Raw genomic sequence first — 21,977 nt, 5'->3', positions numbered from 1 at the left:
GGTTAGAAAATTTATGAGACAACTTAGATTGGCAGTGAGGTTAACTCTATTTCTTTTCATCACTCCTCACTTTAAATCTTACATCATAGTCCTCATGAACTTTATGATATGAGTGGAATGGTTTTTGGTTGCCTTTCAGAAATTGAATCGTGTGTAGAAAATCATATATGGAGGAGGATTTCCGTATATGTGGAATGTGTCATTGATACTTTTCATCACTGCATTTTTAAGCACAATGAACCTGCTGACGACCCAGAATTGTTGATTGCTAAAGAAGGTCTTGATAAATGCCACAACAAATATCATAATCCCGTTGAGCTTGCAGGTTGTTTGTCTGAATGGTACAAAAAGCATATAAAAAAGCACTGAGCTTTTGTTTATGTACAAAATCCAAGAGGTAGCTCCTAGGCCTATAGGGTGCAAAACATGAAAGATTTGAATGCTTGGAGTCCCCAAAGAGGAAAGAGTTACTGAATAATATGAAAGTTCCGTTTGGAATTTTTTTATTTTGCTGAAACTGAAATTTTGTTGTTGAAAGTACTGTAAATAAATGTAAAAATTAATTGAAATATTACGATAACTCACGAATAGTACCAAAATAAGTTGAATAGTAAAATAATTTAGCAAAATAATCTATGCCAAACAAAGCCGAAATCAAACGTTTGAGACCTTCAAAATGGCGCTCTCAAACATTTGCCTATGTACTATTGTTTCTAAATCCATGTATCCAGTTTTACTCATATACAAAATTCCAACGAGTATTTCTCTCCTGTTTTTAAATCTAGTAATGGATAAATTGTAACTTGTAGATAAATATTCTATTCCGACCTAAAAGTAGTGTACTCTAGTGCACGAGTGGCTACTAGTCTATAAGAACTCCATTTCACCCTAATGATGCTGAAAATATCACCAGTGAGTTGCAAGCACCCCTCCGCCTGAAGCTATACTTGCAAAAAGAAAATAATGTACCTAAAGAGAGCACCGGTGTGGTGCCGGCCAAAAACCCTCCGAAGGTCAAGTTAGAATCTTGTGTCTTTAACCCTAGAGTGCCAGAGTAAAGAATATTATGCGTACCTTCATATCTAGGGTTTCTGGGGTATTTATATTGAATGAAATTACCTTTCTTTTAGGATACAACTTCCTTCTCAAGTTCCTTTCCATATAGGAGTCTTCTCAAACGTGTGTCGCAAGAAGTCCAAGTGTGCACGTTTGCGTGGGGATAAAGCAAAAGCCCATTTGAAACATATCAAATGACATGCAACCCGGAATCTGCAATTAATTTATACATGACGGATACTCAGCAAAATTTAACCGTCATAGTCGTGTCACCTACGGTGTCGATCCGTCTTCACTCTTTCCGTCCCTTCAAGTTTTATGGGAATACCCGTCTCCTATTTTTATCCCCTTCAGTTGCCCCCTTCAGTCCTTGGATCCGTCTCTGAAACCTGACGGATTCATGGAATGACTAAAAGCAATGTATTGAGAGGGGACGGTCTTAGTATACCATAGCGGATGACACGTGGCCTGCATTTCTGACGATGAACACGTGGTCCTTGTGGATTGGCTATCTCCCCAAAACGAGGCGTCACTTCGTATCCCGTGCCCTTTGTTCTATAAAAAGCCATACCTTTCTCCCTTCATTTTCTCTTCTTATCAAAAACTTGTGAGCAGAGCGCAACCGTCACAGCTATCGTGCCTTTCTGTCGTTCAGCAGATCCATCCGTCGTTCCTCATCAGAAACCATCTCGATCCGGTATGTATTCGAAACCTTTCTCCGTCTTTCCTTTAATTTCATTGTTTCAAATACATGCGCTTTCTTTAGATCCGTCGGTGTCTTAGGTCATACCGTCATAAATGTAGGTAATGTCTAGTGCGTCAAGTAACCAGTCGTTTGTCCGCGAGGGGGCGGGCTACGATGAAAAGTTTCCGTCAGGTCCAAGAGATCCTGACACTTCAAGTGAAGAGAGGAATCCGTCCAGTACCTCTTCTTCCCTTGATGGTGGTCTGGAGACGGAGAGTTCGCAGTCGGCCCGCAGTAGCTTGGACGGTGTGGATCCCCCGTCCGTCGCAATCGGCCTAGATGGCCTTAGAGAGTTCGTCATGCTGCCTCTTTGGACGGTAAATGATTTTAGGTCATCCATGACTGAATCTCAACTCAACACACTTAGGACCAAGTACCAAATACCAGACAACATCCGTCTACGTCTTCCTGAAAAATCCGAAAAATGCTACTATAAGGGGATAGATGGTGTTGGAATATTCGAGCAAGCTTTAAAGGCGGGGCTCAGATTTCCATTAAGTTCTCTTCACCGTCAACTCCTTCAATACCTTGGCCTGTCCGTCACCCAAATCTCCCCAAACGCCTGGAGGGTGTTCATTGGGGTTGAAGTTTTGTATGGGGCAATGTCTGACGGTTCCCGAAGGTTGACGGTGGAAGAATTTTTCCATTGCTATCGTCCAACAGAGATTGTCAAGTCCAAGGGGATGTATAGTTTTGCGGCTAGAAGCCCATTATTGAGGCTCGTCAGTGATACTCCAGACTCGAACAGAGACTGGAAGAGTCGTTATTTCTTTTTGGAAGGGGACGAATGGATGTGTCGTCCAGGAGATATAACTAATATGCCCGTCGACACAACATGGGGCATAATGCCTCCGTCGGGTATGTATCCCTTTTGTTTCCGTCCAGTCAGTCTTCGAAGTTGATTTATTTATAAGGTCTAACCGTCTTTTGCTGCAGCTCGGGACCGTCCACAAGTTAACTTGGAGTAGTGGAGTTTTCTGGAGAAAATTTTTAACAAAACAAAACTGCAAGAGAGGACTTGGGCTCAACTCGTCACACTTGATACTCTACACTGGTATTGTGACGGACCCGAACCTTCATCCGCTGCCCGTCGATACGATAACAGAATTCGAAAACGTAAGTTCGTCGAAACTCTACCCGTCTTTCTTATTTTTTTGTTTTAACTTACCTTTCCTTTCTCATCCGTCTTTGATTTGCAGAGATGGACGCCGCCAAGAGGAGAGCCTTCATTAAACAACAGGCAGCGAAGAAAAAGCAAGAGGGGGGTCAAACAAAGGGGACGGTCCCACCTGTACCGCCAAAACGAACTCAACATGAAAAAACGGACCATCCTCCAAAGAAGCAAAAGACCACCACTGAACCCGTCGTGGCCTTGGAGGCAGAGAAGACGCCCGTCAAGCATGGAAAGGGCAAAGGCTTGATGAAGGGTCCAGTACCCTCCGGGGAGAAACCACCCGTTCTCTTCCGGGAGGATTCAAGCTATGCCCTCGAGAAGATGTCGTCTATGCTGACAGCTGACGACTACGCAGACCTCGGCAACCATTCAACGGAGGTGATGGGTGAGACGGGCCTTTTCACCCTTGCACAGGTAATTTTGAATCCGTCTAGTATTGTTGCCAAGTTCCTTCACACCCGTCATTATCATGACATTGTATTTCACTTCCAGGCCATGGTGATGATGAAGGGGCTTTTTGGCCGTTGTCTCAATCACGAGACAACCATGGACCATCTGAGAAAGAAAAACAAGACGATGGAGGATGAGCTTTACGAGCTGAAAACTTACAAGATCAATGTGGACAGAAAGCTCAAGTGCTCGGAGCAGGTCAGAAGTAAGGTGGAAAAGGAGAATGGGCATTTGCGCGAGATTTTGAAGGACAAAGAGAAGCAGTTGACGGAGACAATGTCCAAACTCGACAACGCAAAAGAGATTGCCATTCAGGAATACCGTGATTCTGAACTCCTTCTGACGGAGCTTGGGAGCTCCTTTGCTGACGGATTCCATGACGCCATCCGTCAGGTGAAGTCATCGTATCCTGATCTGGACGTATCCCACATATCCATTGAAGCTCAAGGGCAGACACTTGCACAGTCCGTCCGTTCAGAAAGTACAGACGAAGTGTTTGCCGTCACTGCTCCAGCTGACGAAGGTGAAGCTTTTCCTCCTAGTCAGCCAAACGACGGTCCATTAGTCGGGAACTCTTCTCCGAAGAATGAGTAGGATACTTTTCTTTTTTGTAGAAAACATTCTTACCGTTGTAAGAGAACTTTGTTGAACCGTCGTTTGTAATTATTAATTTTAACTTATCAAATATTTTATTGCCTGTTGCTTGCTTATTATCCGTCATATATTGTATGTTTATCTCATTCAGATAACCCGTCTACAAAGAAAATTTTAGGTGTCCGTCCTTTATTCGGACTGGACTTTCAAATGTATTTTTAAGACCCGTCCACTAGATTTTTCATCACTTTGGGGTGATCCGTCCATTTTGTGGACTTAGAGATTTCCATCCCTTTGGGACAATCCGTCCACTTTGTGGACTTGTAGGTTTTCATCCCTTGGATGATCCGTCCACTTTGTGGACTTGTAGGATTCCATCCCTTTGGGACAATCCGTCCACTTTGTGGACTTGTAGGTTTTTCATCCCTTTGGGACAATCCGTCCACTTTGTGGACTTGTAGGTTTTTCATCCCTTTGGGACAATTCGTCCACTTTGTGGACTTGTAGAATTTCATCCCTTGGATGATCCGTCCTCTTTGTGGACTTGTAGAATTTCCAACAGCATGCATTTCGTAATTTTTAAATAAAAATTCCTCTCATAAGTTCAACAAACCAAATTGTCAATGGAAAAGAAAACTTGAATTCTAAAAAGTAAAAGCTATGACTGTCTAAACTTAAACTGAAAATAAGGCAGTAGGTATCGTCTTGTGACTGTTGCACTACTGGTAGTACTTCTTCAGGTGCTCCGTGTTCCAGGGGTGGCCCAACTTTCTTCCGTCTAATGTCTCCAAGTAGTACGTTCCTTTCCTACGCCATGAGATGATTCTGTACGGGTCTTCCCAGTTAGGACCCAGCTTTCCCAGGGATGCATCCTTCGTAGCGCTAAGCACTTTTCGTAACACTAGATCTCCAACCTTGAAGTCCCGGTGCCGAACCTTGGAGTTGTAATGTTTTGCCATCATGTCTTGGTACCGCGCCAGTCTCTGGGTTGCTGTTGCCCTGACTTCGTCTACAAGGTCAAGCTCTAGACGTAATGCTTCAACATTCTTGCTCTCGTCATAGCTTTCCACGCGGTAGCTCGTCAATCCTATTTCTGCCGGTATGAGGGCCTCAGCACCGAACGCCAATCGAAACGGTGTCTCTCTTGTTGGTGTTCTTGCCGTTGTTCTGTACGCCCATAATACACTTGGTAGTTCATCTGGCCATATGCCTTTTGCCCCCTCAAGCCGGGTCTTGATGATCTTTAACAAGGACCGGTTTGTGACTTCAACTTGTCCATTGGCCTGTGGATGAGCAGGCGACGAGTAGTGATTCTTGATTCCCAGCTGAGAACAAAAGTCTCGGAACGCATCGTTGTCGAATTGCTTCCCATTGTCCGAAACGAGCACTCTCAGGATCCCATATCGGCAAATAATACTTCTCCATACAAAGTTGCGAATGTTTTTCTCCGTGATAGTAGCAAGAGCTTCTGCTTCCACCCACTTGGTGAAGTAGTCTATACCAACTACCAAGAACTTCAGTTGTCTTGCCGCTATTGGAAATGGACCCATGATGTCTAACCCCCATTGCGCGAACGGCCATGGGGCCGTCATGGGTGTGAGTTCCTCCGTTGGCTGTCTAATAAGATTGCTGAACCATTGACACTTATCGCAGGTTTTAACATACATGTGGGCATCCTTCTGCATCGTCGGCCAATAGTACCCTGCTCGGAGTAGCTTGTGCACTATAGACCTTGATCCGGAGTGGTTTCCACAAATTCCTTCATGAACTTCCCTCATCACGTAGTCTGCTTCGTCATGGCCAAGGCATCTCAGATATGGTCGGGAGAATCCTCTTTTGTAAAGAACGTCTTTTATCAGTATGAATCGGGCAGCCCTAACCTTCAATTTCCTTGCGTCTTCCTTCCTGTCTGGCAGCTTGCCGTCCTTGAGGTACGCCACAATTGGAACCGTCCAATCGTCTTCAGTGCTTAATTCCTGCACTCGAACGTTATCTAGTAGCGATGAATATTGGACGAAGGACAATACCTGCTCTGGGATGATCATAGGTTCGGCTGAAGCAGCCTTTGCGAGTCGATCCACCTCTTGATTCTCTTCTCTCGGGATCTGAGCTATTGTGAATTGGAGGTCACTCGTTCGACCTTTCACTTCTCCGAGGTACCTTCTCATTCGTTCACTCCTACAATCATAGCTCCCATTAACTTGGCTAGCTACGATTTGGGAATCAGAGTAGACCACTGCCTTCTTGGCCCCAGCCGCTATTGCAAGCTCCAATCCCGCCATCAGGGCCTCATACTCCGCTTCATTATTCGTAGTAGGGAACTTCAGACGGATCATGCATTCAATCTTATCTCCTTTCGGGGTATGGAGTACAACTCCGACTCCTCCTGCGTGCTTATTGGAGGATCCGTCTATGTAAATTCTCCATGTGGGCGTCTCTTCTGCCCCCCGCTCCTCAGGTGTAGTGAATTCCGCGATGAAGTCTGCCAATATTTGTCCTTTCACAGCTGTTCGTGGCTGGTATTGGATATTGTACTCACTCAGCTCGACTGCCCATAAAGCCATCCGTCCGGCAGTTTCAGGATTGTTCATTGCCCTCTGCAGGGGCTGATCCGTTAGGACTATTATGGTATGTGCTTGAAAATAGGGCTTCAATTTTCGAGCTGCAGTTACAAGAGCGAAGGCAAGTTTCTCCATCTGTGGGTATCTCTCCTCTGCGCCTCTTAGCGCCCGGCTAACAAAGTACACGGGCTTTTGTATCTTCCCTTTCTCTCTGATGAGAGCTGCACTTACCGCTACTGATGAGACGGCAAGATACAGGAACAATTCCTCACCCGGCGCGGACGAACTAAGCAATGGCGGGGCAGAGAGATATGCTTTTAACTCCTCAAATGCCCTTTGGCATTCGTCCGTCCACTCGAAAGATCTTCTTAGTGTTCTGAAGAAAGGTAGACACTTGTCCGTTGCTCTCGATACGAACCTGTTTAGGGCTGCTATCTTCCCTGTCAAGCTTTGTACTTCCTTCACCGTCCTCGGAGGAGATAGCTCCATAATTGCTTTCACTTTCTCGGGGTTGAGCTCAATGCCCCGCTGGGACACCATGAATCCTAGGAATTTTCCAGCAGTTACTCCGAATGCGCATTTGCTTGGATTTAGCTTCATTTTGTGCGTTCGAAGAGTGTCGAAAGTCTCCTGAAGGTCCCTCAGATGATCCGACACCTTTACGCTTTTCACCAACATGTCATCTACGTAGACCTGGACATTCCGGCCAATCTGGTGCGCAAACATTTTGTTCATTAATCGTTGGTATGTGGCTCCTGGATTCTTGAGCCCGAATGGCATCACCTTGTAGCAAAAAAGCCCTTGACTCGTCACAAATGATGTTTTCTCTTGATCTGTCTTCTCCAACTTAATCTGGTTATACCCCGAGAAGGCGTCCATGAAGCTCAACAACTCATGTCTTGTGGTGGAGTCCACTAAGGCGTCAATGCGTGGGAGCGGGTAACTGTCTTTAGGGCACGCTTTATTTAGATCCGTGAAGTCAACGCACATTCTCCACTTCCCATTTGACTTTTTGACCATTACCACATTTTCCAGCCAGTCTGGGTAGTACACATTTCATATGAAGTTCGCTTCTCGTAGCTTCCGCACTTCCTCTGCTGCGGCTCGATCCCGTTCAGGGGCAAACACGCACTTCTTTTGTCGAACTGGAGGGAAGGAAGGTGATACGTTCAATTTATGAACTATGACTGCTGGATCTATTCCCGGCATGTCGTCATGGCTCCATGCAAACACGTCTTGGTTCTCTTTGAGGAATAGTAGGAGCGCATGTCGAACCGTTTGGTCGACCGAGGTCCCTATTCTGGTGGTCCGGTCGGGCTTCGAATCATCCAGTTGTACCTCTTCCAATTTCTCCACGGGTTCTGCTTCTGCTCTCTGTTCTTAGATGTTCATTGCTTGTACATGGTCATCCATCTCCATCATGGCAACATAGCATTCCCGCGCAGCTACCTGATTTCCGCGCAGTTCTCCAACTCCATATTCGATGGGAAACTTGATCATCAGATGGTAGGTAGAAGTGACGGCCTTCCATGCATTGAGGGTGGGTCGCCTGAGTATGGCATTATACACCGTGGAGCAATCGACCACGAGAAATGAAACATCCTTGACTATTTGCTGCGGGTAGTCTCCTACTGTCACCGCCAACGTGACGAATCCTAAAGGATAGACCCGAGTTCCACCAAAGCCAACGAGGGGCGTGCATGTCGGAGTTAGGCGCTCTTTGGCAATCCCCATCTGCTGGAACGCGGGGTAGTAAAGGATATCCGCCGAGCTCCCGTTATCCACTAAGACTCGGTGGATGTTGAAGTCTCCTACCTGTATACTAACAACAAGCGCGTCGTCATGGGGGTGGTGAAGACGTCGGGCCTCTTCTTCAGAAAACTCGATACGGGAGCTGTTCCGTCTTGTTCTTTCTATTGAAAGGCCCGTCGACTGGACACTTTGCACCGTCTGTAAATAGGTCTTTCTGGCCTTTTTGGACGATCCCATTGAAGTGCTGCCCCCTATTATCATCCGTATGTCTGCTACCGGTGGTCTGGGACGTTCGTTTTCCCGTTTAGGATTCTGCTCCTAGGGTTGATCCGTTCTTTCCTTCCTGACGAACCTCTGCAACCTTCCCTGCCTTATAAGGGCTTCGATCTGTTGTTTCAGGTCATAACAGTCCGTTGTATCATGGCCGTGGTCGCGATGAAAATGGCAATATCTATCTCTTGGCCTCTTGTTCGGATCTCCCTTCAACTTGCTCGGGAATGTCAAGCTTCCTTCATCTTTGATTTGCATTAACACTTGGTCAATTAGGGCTGTGAGGGGGGTGAAACTTGTAAACCTCCCCGAAGGTGGTTTGGATCTCCGGTCTTCTCGTCGATCTCTAGTTCTTGCCATTTTTCGTCCATTATCTGGTTTCATATCTTCATGTCTTTCCCTTTTTTTTGGCTTATAGTCGTCTCTGGCCAGCAAGGCATCCTCCGCGTTCATATACTTCGTCGCCCTGTAATATACATCGGACATAGTCTTTGGATCATTCTTGCATAGCGAAAACAAGAACTTACCTTTTCGTAACCCGTTCGTGAATGCTGCCACAAGTATCTTGTCATCTGCCTCGTCAATCGAGAGGGATTCCTTGTTGAAGCGGGCTATATAAGACCTTAATGTCTCGCCTTCGCGTTGCTTAATACCCAGTATACATGCAATAGATCTCTTGTGTCAATGACTTCCAATAAAGTGTGATACAAACTGTGCGTCCAGTTCCTTAAAAGTGCCGATGGAATTAGGCGTCAGCCTACTGTACCAATCCCTCGCAGGCCCTTTCAAGGTAGTGAGAAAAGCCCTGCACATGATTTCGTCCGGTACACCCTGGAGATGCATTAGGGTTCTGAAAGACTCCAGTGTGATCCAACGGGTCTCGGATCCGTCGTAGTTTTCCATATGGGGCATGCGGAACTTTGGAGGAACGGGGCATGAATTCACCAACGCTGTGAATGGTGAATCCGTTCTATGGACGAGGTCGTCCAGGTTGCTGGATACCCTTCCTCTAAGGGCGTTCATCATCACATCCATGCGTTCCCTCATCTCCTGCATTTCGGCGGCTATGTGAGTCGGTACAGCGTCTGAGACCGGTGGTTGATTGTTTTCTTGTCGCTCGGGTCTGGTTAGAGCGTTGTTGCCCTCAGGTCTTTCTGCATTCCTTCCTTCCGGACTAGCGCCCTCATGATCTTCCTGTGGTGCACTTGGGTGTGCGGTCCTTTGTCGCAACTGTTCTTCCAAATCATGATTCTGCTTGGTGAGGCGCTCAACCGCCGCCACAAGCGTTTGCACCTGCCTTTCTAGGGCGGTGGCGTGCGGTTCGTCGCCTTGATTGTTGTTCGTCGCCATCGATCGAGTGAGTGCCATGCAACTCTTTGTCTCAGGAATAGAGCGAGGCTAAATTAATCGGAAGATTTTTTGATTTTTCCCACAGACGGCGCCAACTGATGATGCTGAAAATATCACCAGTGAGTTGCAAGCACCCCTCCGCCTGAAGCTATACCTGCAAAAAGAAAATAATGTACCTAAAGAGAGCACCGGTGTGGTGTCGGCCAAAAACCCTCCGAAGGTCAAGTTAGAATCTTGTGTCTTTAACCCTAGAGTGCCAGAGTAAAGAATATTATGCGTACCTTCATATCTAGGGTTTCTGGGGTATTTATATTGAATTGAATTACCTTTCTTTTAGGATACAACTTCCTTCTCAAGTTCCTTTCCATATAGGAGTCTTCTCAAACGTGTGTCGCAAGAAGTCCAAGTGTGCACGTTTGCGTGGGGATAAAGCAAAAGCCCATTTGAAACATATCAAATGACATGCAACCCGGAATCTGCAATTAATTTATACATGACGGATACTCAGCAAAATTTAACCGTCATAGTCGTGTCACCTACGGTGTCGATCCGTCTTCACTCTTTCCGTCCCTTCAAGTTTTATGGGAATACCCGTCTCCTATTTTTATCCCCTTCACACCCCATTTTTGGCAATCGAAGAAACCCTTTCAAATGAATACCAAAAATGTAATGATTTTTTTTAATAAATAAAATGTACTGAATTTACACTACTCGCTTTTCCTCTATACTCATAAGTTTAAAAAAATATTTATAATAGATGTTTAATTTTAATAGAATTTTAATTTATTAAAATTTAAATGATAAAGTTTTAACTAAATTAACCATGGTTAAATTGTATTCCTTAGTTTGAGAAAATTAATATATCTAACAATTAATAAAAAATTAATTTAATAATTAATGAGGGTGGCCGTTTATTTGGAAAAAAGTTGTTGTACGTAGTTTTTTTTTTTTCGTGGTTGATTTGGAGTGTTTTGGATTGATAAGGTAGAAGAGGAAAAATTGATAAGAATAATTATTTTTTTTTGAGAAACAATTCATAAGAATAATTATGTTCTTATTGTTTTTTTTTTCTTTTTCTAAGAAAAAGGAAAAAAATATTGTTGTATTTATCAAAAAAATTGGTGAAGGAAAAAATTTGGTGAAATCACTTGGCTTAACCACAACTTTTAAGTCCAACTTTTATTGTTGCAATATTGTTTTTGCGCATTGATAAGGTAGAAGAGGAAAAATTGATAAGAAAAATTATGTTCTTATTGTTTTTTTTTTCTTTTTCTAAGAAAAAGAAAAAAAATATTGTGGTATTTATCAAAAAAATTGGTGAAGGAAAAAATTTGGTAAAATCACTTGGTGTAACCACAACTTTTAAGTCCAACTTTTATTGCTGTAATATTGTTTCTGCGCATTGCACGGATTAAATGCTAGTTCCAATAAATCTAGAGTCATAATTTTTTCACAACAGCTAAGGTGGTTTATTATAATTGATACATGATAAAAGTTATATTAGTGGTGGACTATTTTAGAAGTAATGTTGTTCCAGTGTAACTTACTAGTTAGTGCCTAGTTTTGATTATTCCTTGAAAATATGTGTAATGCAATATAAAAAAAAAAAAAGCAGGCAGCAGGCCGTGACGTTATTCTTTCTGAGTCTAGATCGCTTAAAGTAATTAATGATGGTGTTACAATTGCTCCATCCATAGAGCTTTCAGATGCAATTGAGAATGCAGGAGGAGCAATTCTAATCCAAGACGTCATTCATGGTTGCTAGATAATTCTCTCCCCTGTTGTTGTATTGATGTTTTTCGAGACAAAAGCAATCATAGTTTGCAACTAAAGTGAATGATTTGGCTGGTGATGGTACAACTACTGCAATTGTTTTGGTTCAAGCAATGATCAAATCTGGGATGCTGGCAGTTGCTTTCGGGGCTAACCAGGTTTCTTTGAAGAAGGGAATGGATAAGACTGTGGAAGAATTGGTCAAGGTCTTGAAGAAGAAAAGTGTGCCAGTAAGAGTAAAAGGTCTGGCATTTTGTTAATAAAAAGCAGAGTCAGAAATGTGTAGAGCATGACTTGTGAATTAGGTTTGTGCCCCTCTTTGCACATTTTTTTAATAAAAAAATATAATTACTTGTCAAAAACAAAATCTTGAAAGTTTCTTTTGCAGCATTGCAGCTGTTGATACGATTTCATCTGGAAATAATGAATTTGTTGGGAACTTAGGCCCTGTTTGGTGAGTGAGTTCTAACTCACATTTTCACATTTTAAACAATATTGCATACATTTTCACATACTTTTTCACCCACACGTAGATCAAAAACACTTAAACAACATAACTCAAACTCCTCTCTCAAACACCCCTTAATTGCTGAAGCTTTAGAAAAGATTGGCCCTGATGGAGTCATCTCTATTGAGTCATCTTCATCATTGAGGACATTTTTAATAATAGAATTAGGATTGAAGCTAGTTCATTAAAGATGATTTTTAATTGAAAAGATTCATGAAATTTAATTTGAAAGGAAAGAAAATGGGTCAGAATGTAATTTGAATCGAACCATAATTTTTGGTTCAAATTTTTACTTTTATTTTGTGTGCAAAATGCAAAAAGATCCTTTAACTTTCAGTCAAAGTCAGATTAACCCCCTTATGTTCTAATTTGAATTTTTAAACCCTGAAGCTAGGGTACTTGCAAAATTGGCCCTTCCATCACACGTCCACTGGCTCAATGGACAGAAAATGTTGTCATGTGATTCATTTTAAAGTAAAATTTATTTAAAAGATTCATTTTAAAATTATTTGAATTTTTATTCTTATTTTTCTTCTCCTCTCTCCTGCAACGCATGAAACCACCCACCAAGGAAATCAGCCACCTAAACTTGCTACGCAAGCCATTATATAGGGTGGCCACAATAACCATCCAAGTCTGCCACTCCCATTACCCAAAACAACCCTTACATCTCCTCAACCCTTTCCTCTGCCGGGAAAAACAAGAAAAATCTTGGAAAATGAATGACTGCCAACCCTACTGGGAGTTCTCTGTACTGTACGTTCATCTTATGAATCTATGATATTTTTAGAATGAAAATAAACTTTATAAACCAGCAATGAACTAATTACCCCACTGTTTGGTTTTTGTTGTTGAAAATAAACGGACTAAAGAAAACCAACATCAAGGTTATAGTCTCAATCCATTGAAATTTCATTCCTTAAGGCACAGATAGATAAAACTCATAAAAGGTTGTACCCAGTTCAGAAAGCTCCCAAATCTGTGGAGTCATGACACAAATAGATACAAGTTAAAAAACTTTGTATTCATTCCTCAGCTCACAGGTAGATACTACTAATTTTAATCATGTTAATTAGTATTTCTTTTCATTTATACATTCTTTTTTAGCTACAGAATGTATCATAAACTGAACCAGGACTACGTGCATATAACTGACACCACCCCTTGGCCACCCTCAAAACTAAGACCTAACACAAAACCAACCTTCCACGACAAGCCTTAAATCACTACCTCTGGCTTGGATCCGACACCTACAGACTCGGATTTGCCACCTCCACAACCCCAAAACACAACCCTTTGGCAAATCTTTGCTGTGTGCCAGTTTTTGTAGTGGTAAATTGTGGTGGTTCTTGGCTGCCGGAGATGGTGGTGTGGTTGTGTGTTGGCAGGAGTGAGAGGAAGAAGCAGAAGATACAGGGAGAAAAGGAAAGGAAAATAAAGTCAAATAAAAAATAAAAAGGTTTTTTTTTTAATAGTAAATTTTACTTTAAGAAAAATGTGTGAAGCACTTGACACCATTTTCCTTCCATCGAGTCATCGAAAGTAAGATGGAAGGACCAATTTGGCAGTTTCCCAAACTTCTGTGGTTCAAACTTGATATTAGAACATCAGAGGTCTGTTTAATTTTGAACTAAAGTTGGAGGGGTCTTTTTGCATTTTTCCCCTTTATCTCTGATTCCTAGTTTTTTTTTTCTTCTATTCCCTTTCTTTTCATTCTATTAGATCTTTCTGGACAGATTGACAAGGGTTACATGCCACCCCAATTCACTACAAACCATGACAAATCTATAGTGGAGTTTGACAATGCCAAAGTCCTAGTAACTGATCAGAAGATTTCAACTGTCAAAGAAATTGTTCCTTTACTAGAAAAGACTACTCAACTGAGCGTCCCACTGCTAATCATTGCAGAGGATATGTCCAGGCAAGTACTGGAAACACTAGCGGTGATCAAAATGCAAGGTTTAATAAATGTTGCTGTTGTCAAATGTCCAGGATTTTTAGAAGGAAAGAAGGCTCTTTTGCAAGATATTGCACTTATGACAGGTCAAATTATGTACTGCATGCCAAACTTTATTTTCTTGATTATTTAATTTTTCCATGACATATTTCAATAATAAGATAATGTTTATTCTGAATCAGAGGCTGTTTTGATGTTAAGAAACTATCATGACTATGACCTGCTTTTTATTCACTAAATTTCTTAATTTGTTACTTTGTGACACAGTTCAACTCATTCCCACTTAGCATTATATTAATATCTTTACATCTCAAAATGGTGAAATAGCTCACTTTGCAGCCAGATGTTCACTCACATTTTTTATTTCCTAGTTTGCTGGCCCTCATAGTCATCTAAAAAAAAAAAAAAAAAACTATAGGACCTTTTTTGTTTTGTTTTTTAAACTCCTTTCATTATTGTAATTGCATCAAATCATCAACAATAATATAAGAGATGCCTTAAGAATGAATTGCTGCAAAAGCAGCTTCTGAACAATCCTGTTAGTGGGCCTATTTAATTGAATTTTATAGACCTTTTTACAAATCTGTTAGGCTTATTGATTATTTAATTTAGATACTGAACCAGTAAACCCTTAAATCTATGATGTACATACAATCAGATTTTCCTCATTTGTTATAACAGATAAGATCCCTTATCACCATACTGATATTTTGTTTTGGGAGGAGTAATCAATTAAAATGTTTTTCAAGACGGCTGGTGCCATGATACATAAATTGGAGATTGTCCAAAACAGAGATTGCCTCATAAAATTGTCAGAACAAGTGTTTAATCCTAAGGATTGGGTCTGCATGTGTAAACAATAAACTGGCAGTAGTTATACTACCAGCAATTAGTAAGAAATAGTAGCATATTTGCTACTGTGAATGACAGTGAGTGAAAGATCCTGTCCCTCATCTGAGGCCTCCCCATTTCTTAAATTGTTTCATGGGAACTTTTACTTTTTATTTGTTTGTTAGTTCAGAATTCAGTCAGATAATGTAAAATATAGATTATTATGCTTTAAATTTGAAAGTGTCAACTTTCATTTTTCATCTTTTGGTTTTTTAACATCTTTTAGGACCTTATTTGTGGACATTTTACTGCCCTGATCATAGAAACTATTGCTAATGTTGAATTGCAGGTTCTCCTTGCACCTGCAAAATCAATTGCTTCTAATGCAGGTGTCGATGGAGAAATTGTTGTAGAGAAGACTAGAACTTGTAATTGGCAAACTGGATACAATGGAATGACAGGCAGATATGAAGATCTTCTCAGTGCTGGAGTTGCAGATCCTTGTCAGGTTTCAAGGTGTGCACTTCAAAATGCGGTGTCAATTGCTGGTGTAGTTCTTATCACTCAAGCTGTGTTGGTGGAAAAGATAAAGAAACCTAAGCCAGCTATGCCACATGTTCCAGGCAAAACTCCTTAAAGAAAAAATTAGATGGAAAGCTAGTTGAAAGCTGAGAAAGGCCTGAATGTGTCACATTGGTTTGAAACAAAAAATTTGAATTTTCTTGGTTACTTGAGATGATGATTAAAAAAGCTTTAGAGTTTAGAAACTGAGAGGCCGGACAAGTCAGCTTTCAATCTGACTTTTGGATTGTGAGAGTATTAAAAGCCATACATAAAGAAAGGGATTTCATAACCAGTAGCTGTCAACCTTTTAGTCTTTGTAATCTCACTCAACACATGTAAGATTCCTTTTTTTTTTTTTTTCCAGTTTTGTTTTTGGGTACTCTGTTTTTGGACTTTAGTATAATACTGCAATAATAATAATGAGGGTATCTTAAAGAAATTTCTTTATTCTTTTTCCTTGATCTTTTGTTCAGAAATATCCAAAACCTATTTCTGATTTTCTCCATATGCATGTTCCAACTTTGCTGTAGAAGCTATCACTAAGAACAATGCACAACTGGCTACTAGGTATTGTTACAGATGTGGCAGTATAATTAATTTTGGAATTAAAGCAATATACTTCCTCCTTGATGAATCCAATTGTCTGCCAATGTTGCAACATCATCCAGAATATTGCGTCTGTGTATACACAGCATACAAGTGATTTTATGCCAAGTTTGTTGATTTGAGTGTTATTCCAGACAGGTAATTCCGTCAAAATGAAGTTTTAAGTAAATTCTAACACAATCTCACATCCAAGAGGGTGTAATCAATCATGCATTTACAATGCTTTGCTTGCATCTTATTTCATTGTTCTAAATACATAAGCTAAGTAAGGACTTATCTTTCACAGTATTATGTCATGAAGTACAACCTACTGCTAATAGTTGAGAATGCTCGAAAACCGAGTTTCAACCTATACTATTGAAGAATTTTGACCAAGCCACATTTATGTGTATTTGTTTTACAATCTCAATCATTTTTTGGCAGAGTTGCCAGTTATATATGTTTAGATTGTGTGTGTATATTTTGAAAAGAAAAGAGAAAATTCTTCAAATTCCTATACAGATATCAAACAAATATAGGGTTTAAGGTAACTAAAAAATGGACGGATGCCCATTTTTCAAGTTCACATTGTATATGATCAAGATGTGAAAATTGAAACCTTATCAGGCAATGCCAATGATCTTGAACATAATGATCTAGTGATATAAGACAAGAATTACTACAGATTCCATAAAAATGATAAATATAAAATAAAAATAACTATAAATGAATCCAGAATGTGCTCGATTGATTACAAAAAATACTCAACATATATCTGAAGTCATACAAAAATTGCTTAGTATTGTTTTTGGCTGGAATTCTTTGTTCAAAGAAACATATTCTATTGGATATTTTTGACTAATGTCTCCTCTTACCCTTAGTCCTTTCTCTCTTTATTGGTGTCCTACTCTTTATCTTGCTGGAAGCCTCTTGAGAGCTGCAAGCCTCTTGAGAACTGCAAGCCTCTTGAGAGCTGGCATCTTCTAGGCCATTCTCCAATGCCCTAACTAGATTCTCAAAGTAATTCCTTGTCACTGTGGTAAGCCCGGATAGCTTTGCTCGGAAATTGTTGAATTCTTTGTCTGGACACTTTTTGTCGAGGTAGTCATGTATATCCTTCTCTGTACAATGATGTAGCCTTTCCAAATTAGACTCTGCCTCCCCTTGCAAGTACTCAAAGAACCCCCTTTTTGATTTTGCTTTCTTGTCTCCATCCTCAGGAAGGTAATACCCATATGCATATGTCCACTTAAGCACTCTCCTACATTCAATTATTTGCAGCCAGGCCTCTGTAATGAACTTAAGCTCAGCCTCAGTTGCCCCTCGTAGGTCACTAAGTCTTCCCATGTAGTACTTTTGCATATGCTTTAAATCCTTAACAGCTTGTTTCCTTGATGATTCGTTGCCTGCCCATCTCTCATAATAATGAGTATACTTTTCCAAATGCTTCTCAGCTCTTTTTCTGATATCTTCAGCCTCATTATACTTTCCCTCTACCTTGTTCTTCTGGAATGTATTACAGGCATAGAACCCACCTGTCATTTCACCATGCTCCTTCCATGTTCCAAGGCACATCCAGCAAAACTCATGTCCACAAGGTTCCCGGCATGTCATGTGCATGCACCCTTGGTTCTTCTCAATGGGTTTTCCACACTTTGGACATGGCTTTGTATTGACTAACATCCATGCTGTATTCTCAGCCTCAGAACTATTCTTTAATTGCCACTTAGCCACAGTCTCACAATCCACTGGCCTATGCGCATCATCCATACAATTCCAACAAAAGCTATTGCTACAATGGCAACAAACATCATAGTACTCTTTTTCACCTCCTTCACAAAACTCCACCACGTACTCGCAATCTGCCCCTGGACACCACTTATACTTCTTATTACTCTCAATATAAGACCTTAACAAATATTGTGAATACCTCTTCTTATCTTCCTCTTTAGCAAACAAATCAATTGAATCACGATCCACCATAGCGTTACAGCGCGGTTCGGGACATCTCAATGTCAAACATCCAACCCCATCCTCAATCGCCACACTCACATACTTCTCCCAACACTCCCTACAAAAGGGATGACCACAACTAACCCAACCCATCATAGAGACGCGGACATTCTCATAACATATAGAACAAGTTAGTTCAACTTTTCTAAGTTTCTTGGGCAGCAAGAAAACCGGTTTTTCAAACAAACCTACTTTTTTTCTAACTCTCTCTTCGTCAGCAAACCACTCATCTTGAACGTCACACACGCTCCATTTGTACTGAAGTAGAAGTGCCGTCGCGGCAGCTTTTGATATGGAAAGAACGTTGGATACCTCGGCGATCTCGTTCTCTTGACGTTGTTGTATATCTGATTCTTTCAATACAACGAAACTTTGTTTTGCCTTCTTGTTACTTCTTGACTCACCGTCATAGTCTCCAATAGCTATGTTATCCATCTTTTTCTCTTCTTCTTCTTCTACCTTGTCATCCTCGTTGTTGTAGTCTTTGTCGCTGGAATAGTCATAGTAGTCATCAGCGTCACTGTCGTACACGTAATCCTCGGAGTCCATGGCAGCTGCAGCAACAAAAACTAGAAGGGAATTAATATTAGGCAAATTAAATTATAAATAATGAAATTTTTTTTAGTAATCTCTCTGTATGTGCCATTAGGGAAATTAAATCAAAAAATTCTCAACAAATATAAACATCAAATAAACCAAACCACAAGCCAGCCACTATGATCAAAAATAAAAATTTTAGATTTTTTTTTTTCAAGCCATAAACAACCAAACCTACAACCCAACTAACGACAGAAACACAAAGTGACAAAACAGAGCTGAGAGAGGGATACCACTGGTGGTCAAGTCCGGCTAAAAGGGGACTCGAAGGCGATGCAGTGTTGTAACGTAAGACCAAATTTTTTTTTTTTAATGTATAAACGGCAGTGACTTTGTGAAGTTTGGATCGATTCTCAAAGTTGGGAAGTTTGGGTTGTGTTTTGTGTATTTATTCTGATTTTGGAGTCCTAATTTAATTAGGACTAGGAAGTAGGAATCCTAATTTACAAGGGATTTGACCTTCTTATTTTATTTTGTTTTGTTTATGGGCCAAAAAATATGGGCTGAGTTTTTTAGAATTGATATTTTTAGGGTCTGTTTGGATAGAACTTATTTTGCTGAAACTGAAAACTGAAAACTGAAAACATTTTGCAAAATAATTTTTAAATATATGAATAGTTTTGTGGGACCAATTTTTAATGAAAAAGTGGTTAAAAAGTGAAATTTGTGAGACCCATGAACAGTACATTTGTGCACTGTTCATGGCTGAAAAGTCAAAATAAGCTGTTGGGTAAAAAAAAAAAAAAAAAAAAGCAAAAACGTAGACGCACAAACGGCGGATCCAAACGCCCTCTTAACATGTATTTTTTTTGGTCAAAAATCTTAGGGTGCCGGTGATTAAACGTTTTTCCTAATTTTTAAGGTTTTTTTTAATAAAAAAATTTATTTTAATACTGCCGTTTGGGGAATTTTTCAAAAGTCAGCTCCTTAGCTTCACCACTATCTCTAGTGATACCCAAGTTCTTAATTAAAAAAAAAAAAGGCAAAAATGCAAAACTGATCTTTTAACTTTCACTCTTTTTCATTTCAGTTCTCTAACTTTCAGTTTTGTTAATTTAATCCTCTAACTTTTAATTTTTGTTAATGCAGGATTCCGTAGTTATGGTTGCAGTTAACTTTCAAATTCTTTTTAAAAAAAATTTCGGAGTTAAAAGAAAAAAAAATCTGTAAAAAAAAAGAAAGAAAACATTTAAGGGGAACCGAGGAATCACAACCGAGGAAAAGAGAGAGTTTCAGATTTGAATCAAGAAGCCCGTTGTTGAGAAAAAGGTTAATGACGGAGGCAAGCTATATGAAAATTAGTATCTCTTGGTTTTCAGAAGATGGTGATTTATTAACTTTTCTACTGGCTATTGTGTTGATTTGAGAGCAGAGACCATGAAAATAATTTGGGGAACACATTTTTGAATTTATCTTTTAGCATCTTTATTACTTTTGCTGTTGGGGAGGTGGGTTCATCAAATTGTAGATCTCACCAGATTGTAACAACAAAGAGGTTGAAAGCGGTTTACCAAAAAAAAAAAAAAAGAGAGGTTGAAAGCTTTTAGGATCACGTGGTGATGTCATTCACTTGCAATATGTTGTGATTTCTCGATTGTGATTCCAAATGTTTTCTTCTTCTTTTTTCTCATATTTTTTTCTCAGATTTTTTTTCTTTTAATTCCGAAATTAAAAAAAAAAAAACTGAAAGTTAACGGCAGCCCATAACTAGGATTTAACGGAATCCTGCATTGAAAAAAAATTGAAAGTTAGAGGACTGAATTGACAAAACTGAAAGTTAGAGGACTGAAATGAAAAAGTGTGAAAGTTAGATGGTCAGTTTTACATTTTTGCCTTAAAAAAAAGAAAAAGAAAAGGTACCCATGTTATACATGCATGGATGTGTTCATTTAATAATGACAATTAATATACCAACATAAGCTGGACAATAATCCTAGCTTAATTATGTGTGTCTATAAATATTCATAATCACACATGCATGGTATTCATTATAGTCTTATAGAGATAAGAAGCATAAGAGCAGTGGCGACTCTAGGAATTTTGTCCAGGATATTTCTATTCCACTTTGAAAAATTTTTGGGTCATTTCGGTCTATTTCGGGTGTTTCAGGACATTTCGGTAAATACCGGCCGAAATTCAAAATTTGGCAAGCATGAAGTTTGTACTTAAAAAAAAAAAATCTTAAAACCAAACAATATTTGCATTTTGTACACCGAAAAATCTCAAAAGGAAAAAAAAATTAAAAAAAATAAAAAGAAAAGAAATTAATGAACAAAGGTACCGGTACAATAAACTATAAGTTCATTTAAAATATTAATAAAATTATTAATTATTGTTGTTTAGTTGTTTTATAAATTTGTTTATCTTTTATAAACTATAATTTGTTGTATTATTGTTTCATCAATTATTAAATTATTAATTGTTGTTTAGCCTAATATAATTTAATTTGTTTGTCTTTTATAATGTATTAGTTAATTAAATTGTTAATTATTGGTGTTTAGTTGCTTCATTCATTTTTTTTACTAACTATTAGGAGTCTAGCACACACCCCACTGTGCGTTAGCACACACCTCATGTGTGCACACACCCCTGCCTTTGCATGCCTTTTAGTTTGAAATTTGTTTGGCATAAAAATTTTGAAGGTGTTCCTGATATTGCTTGAGGGTGTTCCTATTTTTTTTTTAAGGCTAAACATATAAAAAAAATTAAATTAAATTATTATATATATATATATAAAATTCAAGCCAGAGTGTTCCTAGGAACACCCTGGCTTCTGAGTGGCGTCGCCATTGCATAAGAGCAATGAAATAAAAGGATTTATCAATTATACCCGCAAGGGGAAGCTTGGATTTGATGAAGGATTATTTATTTGGAAAATTTCTAGAATAATTGGGAGAGAATTTAGGTATTTTCATGGTATTTTTATTAATATTTTTGAGTAGAAGGGATGATAAATTTATAGAACGAGAATAAAAATTTGCTCATACATACTATGAGCATCAGGTTCAAAGAACATGGTATGTGTGAGCATGTGCTTTGTTTTTTGTTTGTTTGTTTGTTTGTTTGTTTGTTTGTTTTTTTTTTTGGTTAGAAGGATAATGCATTAGAAATTAACTAGTCAAAGTTTGGCTAGTTAACCCAGATGTAAATAGAATTCAATCAAATTTTCTAAATTATCAATCACATTGACTTAAAAG

General features: G+C 39.6%; 2 protein-coding genes across 3 annotated transcripts; one reads left to right on the top strand and one right to left on the bottom strand.

Moving 5' to 3' along the window:
• Nucleotides 1-5,815: 5,815 nt before the first annotated feature.
• On the top strand, nt 5,816-15,658 carry LOC142628669 (chaperonin 60 subunit alpha 2, chloroplastic-like). Its single transcript, XM_075802717.1, has 8 exons — nt 5,816-5,950; nt 11,568-11,699; nt 11,773-11,968; nt 12,122-12,164; nt 12,307-12,412; nt 13,970-14,276; nt 15,207-15,217; nt 15,308-15,658. The coding sequence occupies exons 1-8, from the start codon at nt 5,816-5,818 to the stop codon at nt 15,656-15,658; spliced, it is 1,281 nt and encodes a 426-aa protein (XP_075658832.1).
• Nucleotides 15,659-16,917: 1,259 nt separating this feature from the next.
• On the bottom strand, nt 16,918-19,223 carry LOC142629651 (putative E3 ubiquitin-protein ligase ARI5). 2 transcript variants are annotated; one of them, XM_075803676.1, is made up of 2 exons: nt 19,014-19,223; nt 16,918-18,752 (listed from the first exon to the last, which is right to left on the bottom strand). In XM_075803676.1, the coding sequence occupies exon 2, from the start codon at nt 18,730-18,732 to the stop codon at nt 17,029-17,031; it is 1,704 nt and encodes a 567-aa protein (XP_075659791.1). In that variant the 5' UTR covers nt 18,733-18,752; nt 19,014-19,223; the 3' UTR covers nt 16,918-17,028. The 2 variants fall into 2 exon arrangements, with proteins under 2 accessions (XP_075659791.1, XP_075659792.1); XM_075803677.1 differs by having other exon boundaries at nt 16,918-18,737; nt 19,014-19,216.
• Between the last annotated feature and the right edge of the window lie 2,754 nt (nt 19,224-21,977).

This window comes from Castanea sativa, chromosome 3, assembly GCF_040712315.1.
Source record: "Castanea sativa cultivar Marrone di Chiusa Pesio chromosome 3, ASM4071231v1".
NCBI classification, from domain to species: Eukaryota; Viridiplantae; Streptophyta; class Magnoliopsida; order Fagales; family Fagaceae; genus Castanea; species Castanea sativa.
This window is presented reverse-complemented; position numbering and strand designations above follow the sequence as displayed.